Source organism: Nicotiana sylvestris, chromosome 8 (assembly GCF_000393655.2).
Source record: "Nicotiana sylvestris chromosome 8, ASM39365v2, whole genome shotgun sequence".
NCBI lineage: Eukaryota > Viridiplantae > Streptophyta > Magnoliopsida > Solanales > Solanaceae > Nicotiana > Nicotiana sylvestris.
In genome coordinates this window covers 10,914,067-10,924,767 of record NC_091064.1, presented here as the reverse complement: position 1 = coordinate 10,924,767, position 10,701 = coordinate 10,914,067, and the positions used below count along the sequence as shown (strand labels likewise).

General features: G+C 35.3%; 1 protein-coding gene across 1 annotated transcript; it reads right to left on the bottom strand.

Annotated features, from left to right (window-relative positions):
• LOC104235986 (uncharacterized) lies at positions 1-8,708 on the bottom strand. Its single transcript, XM_009789823.2, has 2 exons — positions 8,404-8,708; positions 1-529 (listed from the first exon to the last, which is right to left on the bottom strand). The coding sequence occupies exons 1-2, from the start codon at positions 8,642-8,644 to the stop codon at positions 216-218; spliced, it is 555 nt and encodes a 184-aa protein (XP_009788125.1). The 5' UTR covers positions 8,645-8,708; the 3' UTR covers positions 1-215.
• Between the last annotated feature and the right edge of the window lie 1,993 nt (positions 8,709-10,701).

The following is a 10,701-nucleotide window of genomic DNA, read 5'->3' as shown; positions in this document are numbered from 1 at the left end:
TGGGGCCAGAGGCAAAAAAATGGAATTTCATTTAATTGGCACAAATCTAGTACAGGACCATCAGCATCAAGAGCGTAACATGCATTCATTTGCTTGGGCTAAACACCAGGTGCGGGTGAGTAAGTTTTTACCGATATTATAACCAGGAATGGAAAATCTGGGATCACTATGACAACAGAACCAAGTATAGCTTTGGGCTTACCATTTAACAGCTTTTACAAGTATTTGTCTATGCTGGCAGTTAGACTGGTTTTGGGTACAGCTCCTATTATTGCATCTTTCTTCTCTCCATCGACAAAGATCATTATCGTTGGGATGCTCCGGATTCCATATCTGGTCGCTACAGGAGGACTGTCGTCAGTGTTCAATTTGAAGCAGCTAACCCTCCCTGCATATTGCTTGGCCAGATCGCTAATCACTGGATGGAACATGCGACATGGTCCACACCAGGGAGCCCAAAACTCAACCACCACGGGTTCAGTAGAGTTGAGAACAAGTGATTCCCATGTTTCCTCTGTCACAGAAGGAACTGAAAGAAAAACACAAGAAATTAAAACACAAAACAAGATTAGGCAAAACACTTTCGACTATCTATGAATCCCTCTCACAACTAATGGAAACCACACTTGAAATCTCTTATCTATAAATTGTCAGGCATTTCGAATGCTCAAGGAATTATTACTTGGTGGAGACTAACACATCCTTAGCTCCTAAACCTCCCAAAATAAAGAATAATAATAACAACAAAAATAACTTTCTTTTAGCAAGTATAATGCCAAAGAATACTTATTATCTGCTCCTATATTATAAGAGAATACCGACTAAATAAGCATTTTCACAGGCTACAGTTTCTCTAAATCAATAGATAAACAAAGTAGGCAAGCTGGCCAAACTTTTTTCTTGTATTACAGACACTAAATCAGTCATTCTTTTACTTTGTGGCTTGTGAAAAAATGTTATTTGCTAACAACGAAAAAACGAAAAGAATTTTCTCCTTACAAATTCGTAATAGTTGTAGAAGATATCAATTCACTTTGACCTGACCTTGCACAAAGATAGTCAACAGTTGCCACTGATTTCCCAAGACGAAAACCTCATAATACAATCTATGGCCAAGGCTTTAGAGTTCTATTATTTTTACCAGCATACTTACTCCTCTACAGCAGCACATGGAAAATAGCTATGTCATTGTCTCTCCAATAGAGAGATATTGCAAGCTTAAGAAGCCACTACACCATAGGAAAAAGGTTCCATTTATGTCATGTACATCTTGAGACAGAAACGTATATATAGTAGACAGTAGATAATACAAACAGGTTTTAACACTACCAATCACCTTTTGCATCAGTTAGCTCCTAGTTGCTGTACAATCATTTAGCTGCAGGGAATAACAGATCAGTACACCAATTTCTTATATGGATGATATTAATACGATAACAAAACAAAACCAAGAGGAGGAGCAAAAAGGGAGGGAAGAGGAATGGAGAATGAGATATTAGGCCAACTTCATACAGAGAAAATCACCTTCCTATAGATTTGAGACGAATACTGCAGCAGAAAGCACCTTGATGATACCATTTCAATTTTGGGGTTAGAAGATAAGAGTAGAAGCAGAAGGGGAGTGCTATACAATCGAACTTCTCTATAACAACCATCTTCTATAACAACACTTCACTGAACGGTTTTCTTTGGAACCAATTTTTCATACTATGTTATAATATATGTTCTATATAACAACACTTCGCTTTAACAACTAAAAAATATCCTGAACAAACAAACGGTAGGCCTTAATACATCTTCAGAGAGGAGCTATTAACTCTCATTTCAGAGGGAGTGTCAACTTTAGACACAAAAGCAAAGACTAAGTAAAGAGGTAATAAAAGATTTTACCAAGCAATTTTAGTAAACATAGCAATCGATGCCCCAAGCTTTTAACAACTTCCTAGCATAACTGAATGCCTTGTTCATCTTTACCAAGCATTCACATGAATTTGCTCTTCAAAATCCTCAGATTCTTCCAAAAGAGGTAATAAAAGCTTTATCCTCCGGAAAAATTGTGGCTTTGCTGAATCAATCTTTGAAAAATCTATAATTTGAAGCGCCTAAGGGTGTGGCCCAGTGGTCAATGAAATGGATTGAGAACCATGAGGTCTTATGTCCAAATCCTAGCAGAGGTGAAAAAAACATTAAGTGGTTTATTCCCATCTGTCCAACTGTTGGTGGACAGAATTACCTGATACCTGTTAGTGGTGAGAGGTAACAGGTATCCCCTGAAATTAGTCGAGGTGGCGTAAACTAGCCCGGAAACCATAGTAAAAAAAATCTACAATTTGAAATTTTGGGTATTTGGTTGCTTCTTGATGCTATTTTCACGGTAAGTTCTCTTAATATTTGTTCTTTTTTCTTCTTTCTGGTTGGAACTTCTTGAAAAATCAATTGTTTTCCTTTGTGGGTTGAATTCTATGAAATTATTTAGAGTTTATCTAAATTGATATTTAAAATTTTAATTCAGCTTAAATTTCAATGAAGAAATATTATCTTAAAGCAACTTTCAAAACCAAGTTCATAATGTCAAGATCATATAACTTCGAAGAAAGGACCAATGAGTCGAAACAACATCGACAAAGTGAAGGAGTTGATTTAAATTCCTTAAAGGTTGGGGGAGAAACAAGTATTTCGAAAAATATCATCCAACTTATCATGATGTAACAAGAAGCGCATATCTTCAAAAAGGTCTTTTCCAACCTCTAACACAAAATTTTCCTCGAAGAAATATTTATGGTAAATTGCATCGCGTTAATCCTTAGATGGTTTATTAGTATGGAGTATGGTGTAACAAAAGATGCGGTTGTTTACTTCAATCGTTATTTGTTTCAAGATGAATGCATCAATTAAGAGAGATTCTTACATCAAACAATACTAATTTATCATGTTTAAGTGATAAATTAAGGTAAGAATATGTATTAATTAACTTATGGTTTAGTGAAAATTCTTTTTTGAGAAGACATAGGTCATGTATTTATTGGGTTGGTGTAAACACCCGATGCGAGTAAGTATTTACCGTTGAGATATATTTTCAAGTATAGGGTTTACAAGTTGAAACAAGAAGGACATATTTGATATGCATATTATTAGACCAAATAGAGTTCATAAAAATTTGATGAGACAAAAATAATCCATTCAAAGTGCATTGCTAAATAATCCGATTAACAAAAGTTAGATCAAATATTGAATTCGTATAGAAGCTATAATTGATATGATAAGATATCTTTTGAGCCACGAATTATCATTTTGGGATATAAAATTATTAGTCCCTTGTTCTTATACGGTGTGTCATTATTATCAGTAGGATGGTATTATTCTTGTAGTTTCGTATCCCTGGATCTCTGCTATTACTCGTTGTATTATTTGCTTCCATTTTCTTATTCCTTGTTATTGCTATTGTTTCTCTATTGCTTCATTTTTACTGTTCTTGAGCTGAAGGTCTTTCGGAAACAGCCGCTCTACCTTCATAAGGTAGGAGTAAGGTCAGCATACACACTACCCTCCCCTGATCCCACTTGCGGGATTTCACTGGGTTTTTTGTTGATGTAAATTGCTTAGCAAGTGCACTTTAAATGGATTGTTTTTGTCTCATCAAATCTTCACAGTTCTTTTTTGATTGATTATGTATATTGTTTGGTCCATCAATGTGCATATTAAATTTGTTCTTCTTGTTCCAACTTGTAAATCATATACTTGAAAATACATCTCCAAGGTAAATACTTACTCGCATCGGGTGTTTATAACAACCCAATAAATACATGACATATGTCCTCTCAAACAAGAATTATTACTAAATCACAAGTTAATTAATACATATTCTTACCTTAATTTATCACTTAAACATGATAAATTAATATTATTTGGTGTAAAAACCTCTTTTAATTGATGCATTCATCTTGAAACAAATAACAATTGAAGTGAAAAGCCGTATCTTTTGTTACACGATACTCCAACAATTAAAGCGACACAATTTTCCATAAAATTTCTTAGAAGAAAATTGTGATTTCAAGGTTGGAAAAGACCTTTTTGAAGATATGTTCTTCTTATTGCATCACGATCATTTGGATGATATTTTCGAATTGCTAATCTTTCTTCAAAATCAGCTTTTAAGGAATTTAAATTAACTCCCTCACTTTGTCGATGTAGTTCCGACTTATAGGCCCTTTATTCCAAGTTAGATAAATCTGGATCTTTTCAACTTAGTTTTGGAATTCTAGAAGTTGTTGTAAGATAATATAGTAAAAATAGCACGGGCTAGCCAGTTTTTGGACTGATCATTCAAAAATAGCCAGCGTTTGCAAAGTCATTGAAAAATAGCCACTATTTTGCTGCAATAGGGACAGGTCCAACATAATATACAGGAGATCGGTGTACCTGTGTATGAACTTCCAGCATATTATGCTGGAACTCTAACACGCAGAAAGTTCTAGCATAATATACTGGAGATTGGAGCACCTGTGTATGAACTTCCAGCATATTATGCTGGATCGGTATATTATACTGGAACTCTAGTATATTATGCTAAGAGTTATAGTATACTTATGCTGGAACTCCATTATAATATACTGGAGTTCCAGTATACTTATGCTGGAACTCCAGTATATTATGCTGGAGTATTTTCCGGATTTTGAACAGTGTTTTCGTTCAGATTTATCTTTATATGAAAAGTGGCAAAATTTCAATTACTTTTGAAACTGTGGCTATTTTTGAATGACCACTTGTAAATCTGGCTATTTTTGAATTTCTCCCGATAATATATCGTTCTAAATTAAAAGTTCAAATACCAATTTAGATAAAGCCTAAATAATTTTATAGGATTCAACGCACAAAGGAAAACAACGAATATTTTCAAGAAACTCCAACGAGAAAGAAGAAAGAAAAAAGTATTAAGAGAATCTACCGTGAAAATAGCATCTACATTCCCAAAAATCTAAAATTGTAAAGAGAATAAGTAGTTTGTCAAAGAGAAATGGTTTAGCAAAGCCATAACTTTTTAGAAGGATGAAGCATTTATTACCTCTTTTTGAAGAATTAAAGATTTTGAAGAGCAAATTCTTGCGATTGCTTTCTAAAGAAGAAGAAGAAGGCATGATTCTACCATAAAATTGTTAAAAACTTGGGTTAATGATTGTTTTGTTTAATAAAATTGCTTGGTAAAAGTTTTTTTACCTCTTAACATGGTCAACCTTCTTTGTAATTTTATTGATTCTATTCTCACTCAAAAAAAAAATAGGGTTTTAAGATTGTGCATGCAAAAGTGCAACTCAAAAACGTTTTACTGCTTAAACCCTTGACCTCTCGATAGTATGAAGTGCTTCGTCCAGAAAACCTGCAAGCCATCTTGTTCAAGTGGTGTTTTGAATTTTTATAATTATACTTAGATTTTCGTTTTGGAGAGGATGGTTGAAGTGAGGATGAGGAGCAGTGTGTCCATTCTTGAGAACCAGTTCGGTTTCATGCCGGACCGTTCGACTATGAAAGCTATTCATCTGGTGAGGAGATTGGTGGGGCGGCATAGGGAGATGAAGAAGGACTTGCATATGGTATTTATTGACCTAGAAAAAGCTTATGACAAGGTCCCGAGAGAGGTGCTTTGGAGATGCTTGGAAGCTAAAGGAGTCCCAGCAGCCTATATTAGGGTGACTAAGGACATGTATGATGGAGCTAAGACTCGGGTTAGGACGGTAGGAGGAGAACACTTTCCGGTTGTGATGGGGTTGCACCAGGGATCAGCTCTTAGCCCATTTATATTTTCCTTGGCGATGGACGCATTGACACGACACATTCAAGGAGAGGTGCCATGGTGTATGTTGTTTGCTGATGACATAGTTCTGATTGACGAGACGCGAAGTGGTGTTAATGAGAGACTGGAGGTTTGGAGGCAGGCCCTAGAGTCTAAGCGTTTCAAGTTGAGCAGGACCAAGACGGAATACTTGGAGTGCAAGTTCAACAACGTTATCCAGAAAGCGGACATGGAGGTGAAGTTTGATACACAAGTTATCCCTAAGAGAGGTAATTTCAAGTACCTTGGATCTATAATACAGGGTAACGGGGAGATTGATAAGGATGTCGCGCACTGTACCGGAGCTGAATGGATGAAGTGGAGGCTCGCTTCTGATGTCTTGTGTGATAAAAATGTGCCACTGAGACTTAAAGGTAAGTTCTACAAGGTTGTAGTTAGACCAACTATGTTGTATGACGTAGAGTGTTGGCCGGTCAAGAACACTCATGTTCAGAAGATAAAAGTAGCTGAGATACGGATGTTAAGGTGGATGTGTGGGCATACCAGGTTGGATAAGATTAGGAATGAAGTTATTCAGGATAAGGTGAGAGTGACTTCTGTGGAGAAAAGATGCGGGAGGCAAGGATGAGATAGTTCGGGCATGTTAAGAGGAGAAGTATAGAAGCGAAGCCCCAGTCAGAAGGTGCGAGAGGTTAACCTCAGTGGGCATCAGGAGGGGTAAAGGTAGGCCTAAGAAGTCTTGGGGCGAGGTTATTAGGCGGGACATGGCGAAACTAGAGTTGACTGAGAACATGGCCCTAGATAGAAGGGTGTGGAGGTCGAGGATTAGGGTAGAAGGCTAGTAGGTAGTCGAGCGTATCTCTTTGTCTTTCCCAATTCGCTAGCATTAGTGTTAGTATGATATCCTTTTATTCATAGATTGCTATTATTACCTAGAGTTTAACTGCTTTCTTGGCTTCAGTATTTTCATCTTGTTGTTGTTCCTTCTTGTTGCCATAACTTTTGTCATCTGTTCTCCAGCCGAGTATCTATCAGAAACGACCTCTCTGTCCTTCTAGGGTAGGGGTAAGGCTGCGTACATCTCCCCCTCCCCAGACCCCACTTGTGGGAAAATACTGGCCTTCTTGTTGTTGTATTTTCGTTTTGCTTATTATTTATATATACACACTTAGCAAAGAAAATCGACCGCTTGCCTCGTGGTAGATCTGCTCCCGCAGCCAAGTGATGCACCGAGAATATGCAGCTCGCTTAAGGGCCCAAAGGGAAGTGAGAAAACAACTTAAAAAAGCAGCAAGCTAGCAGTCTATATTACCCCCCCCCCCCAAAAAAAAAAAAAACACACACACACACACACACACAAAAATTCTCCTTACTGCTACTGTGCAAGTTCTTGGAACACTTTTATTTCTCTCCTACTTAATAAGGTACATAACTGCTACTGGGACATGTTTTTCCTCTTTCCAATTTCCATCAAAATCTGGATAAAGATTCCCACATAGTGATGAGTGTTCTTGTTTTGTGTGCACTTGGCTGCTCTCTTGAATGATAAAGAATCGAACTCTTAGTTTTCACATGCTTGTTGTAGGACTGTGCAATCTTGACCTTATGTCCTTGCAGGTGATTTTGTATTCAATCGAAACAAGGATTTTTGATTGGGCGGGTTCAACGAAAAAAAAAGAAGGATTCTTTGTTTACATTACTTACTTTTTCGCCCTCTTAGACACATGGTTCTAAAGATCCAATTTCAAAGTTGTACTAAAGATTTGGCAGAACTAGAATTCTTCGCCCATCCCGTTGTACCAAGAAGCAAGTTCAGAACATAAAAATAGGAATGTGAAGTGAAGGAAAAACATTTATTTAGGTTTTTAGAATTCGTTCGTCCACTGAAGAATTTGGACTAGTTAATCAGCTACTAAAAAGTAAAACCAAATATCAAGATTACAAATTTATGAGGTGGGGCACTATTTTATGTGAAAGTAAATAGGAAAAGGATCTAATCAAGACCTTTCTTTCCCTATTCCTTAGTAAAGATCCATACTAATATGCTTCACAAGCTAAAGTGACAATAGTCTAACAAATCGGTGTCAATCATCTTTCGATGAAACGACGGTATGATGCGAGGAAGCCCCGTCGGCATCAATGAACCGGAAGCGCCCCTTCTTTCAAAGAGGAGGACGGGTTATTCACATTTCATTTGATGGTCAGAAGCGAATTAAAAGTTAAGCAGTGGGAATTCTAAAGATTCCCGGGGAAAAATAGAGATGTCTCCTACGTTACCCATAGTATGTGGAAGCTCAATCAAGCAACATAATGTATTCATATCATACTTTTCATGTAACTTCTGAATATGTAAACCTTATTTCAAAAAGATTAAGAAATCAATATTCAAATTCACACTGAAACTCAAACGCGTCGACTCTCAATGAGGGAGTAACAATTAGCTAGTACATTACGTGGCAGGATAAATTAAAATCTAAATACTAGTAGTAAAATATTGCAGCTGAAATAAAAGAAAAAGGATTATCTTTTGACAAATCTAATGTAAATTAAATGCAAATATAATGCTCTTAACGAAGTAAAAAAAAAATGAAAAAATGAAAAAAATGAGAACGAACCATCGAAAGCAACATCAGAAGCTTCGCCGGAGACGCTACTTGAGCGACAACAACTTGTTGAAGAAGACAAAAGTGAAACTTGCTTTAAAGGGGTACAGGATTTAAAAGCGGTGTATTTGAGAGGGGAACGGCGGTCCCATGTGGCGGACAACGGCGGCGAGGGGCGGAGGGCTGGTCGGATATTAGAAGGAGAAGAGGAAAAAATGGAAGAGAGGGCGAGTGAATCGAGAATCGTCGACATTGGCGAGAGCAAAGGAGGGAAACTGTGGGTTTGTTGACTATTTCTATGTTTTCTGAAATGTGAAAAAGACATCTTTATTACACTTACAAAAAAGTATTTATATTAAATTATACCACTAAGTATGTGTTTGGACATAAAAAAATATAATTTTTTTAAAAAAAATAATATTTGGAGTTAAGTTGAAAAATAGTACTTAAAAACATGCATTTCACTTGAAAAAATATTGAAGTTTTGTAAGTGGACAAAAAAGTAAAAAATTTCAAAGTTGCAAAATTTCATGAACAAATACATTTTTGAATATTTTTTTTTTAAAAAAAAAAAGATTATGGATAAACAAGCCTAATTTACTATGATTAAGAGATTTTATTAGGTAAACATATATATCAATTAATTAATTATGATTAAGTAAGATGAGTTTATTTACAAATACATGTCATCCATCTATTGGTTTGATATAAACACTCGATCCGAGTATGTATTTATCGTTAACAATACAATACAAGCACATTTAGGGTGTGTTTGGTATAACGGAAAATGTTTTCCAACGCCATATTTTTCTTGAAAAACAAGTAGTAATCTTATTCGTTTTTCGGTGTTTGGTACACAAATTAAGGAAAATGACTTCTCAAGAGTATTCATAAATAATTTAGATATAATAAACATGAAGCCATAAACTTTCAAACGAACAACCTTCCAAACTCACAAATTTCATAAACTTTCGAACCGCTAAACTTTTAAAATCGCGGAATTTCGAATCCATAAACTTTATAATTTCTAAACCCGTAAACTTCCAAACACATAAACCTCCGAACTCATAATTTTGGAACTTGTAAAATTTTGAACCTTTAAACCGATAAATAAAAAAATTAAAACTAAAAAATATATTTAAAAAATATTTTTTCCGGGGAGGGGGGGGCAGTAAAACAAAAAAACAGAAATTTAAAGTACAAAAAAAATTGTGCTGGGGTTGGGGATGGGTGATGCAGAAAAATAAAAAAACAGAAATTTGAAATTGCAAAAAAGAAAAAAATTAAGGTAATTTTTTTTTGTGTGTGTGGGAGTGGGGGGTTCATAAGAAAAATATTTTGCAAAACATTTAAGCCAACTAAATATGAAAAAATTAGAAAGCATTTTTCGGAAAATATTTTCCTTCGTACCAAACACACCCTTAAACTATTAAATCGACATAACAATATTAATAGAAAAGCATGTTTGTGAAAGGCATATCTTTTAAATCTAAATAAAAGTAAGTTTGTGAAAGCCTCTCGTCAAGGACGGATATCAATTAAATATGTTGTATTAGTTTATTTATTTATTATAAATATATATATATATAAAAGACAACCCAACAAGAGATCCGCTTAGGATCCAAGTAGAGTAGGGAAGAACGTGACAAAGGTTTAAAAGGAGAATGGCCTGCGGTTTCAGAAATTATGCGTATTGTGATCATGCTTCTGTGCTCCTCACCTCCTCTTCTGATTCTGTCTAATTCCTCATCCCCTTTCTAATTACCGATCCTATTTCTTCAGTTTTTCTGTAACTTCTTTCATTTTTACATTCTAAAGTTGTAATCTTTCAGTCATTGAGATCTTTATAGTATAAAATACCTTAGCGTTGTGTTGAGCAATTCGGGTTGTTACATTCAACTTAATATAATTAACTGTGAAAATGAAAGAAATTAACACAAATAATAAAATTAGTCAGAAAAAGTGAATTTCAAATACTAAATATTTTTAAAGAATAATATAATAGTATTGGTTTAGCTTGTTATTTCTCCTATTAAAATCCATGTTATAGTGGTCCGCCAATGGGTAATGGAGAGGTTAAACCGGTTAAACCAAGGGGGAAGTGTACGGCTGACCACTAATTAGAGACGTCTTTACTCTTTAGCTACGGTTTAAAATATATTTATTCTTTAGCTAATGTTTAATAAATTTTTATCCACTCGGACGAAAATACCTATGTGCTAGACATGAATGTTGTGTAAATATTAAAGACATGGTGCCCTTAATTTCATGAATACTGTGTAAATATTAAGGACAAAATGTTCTGTCATG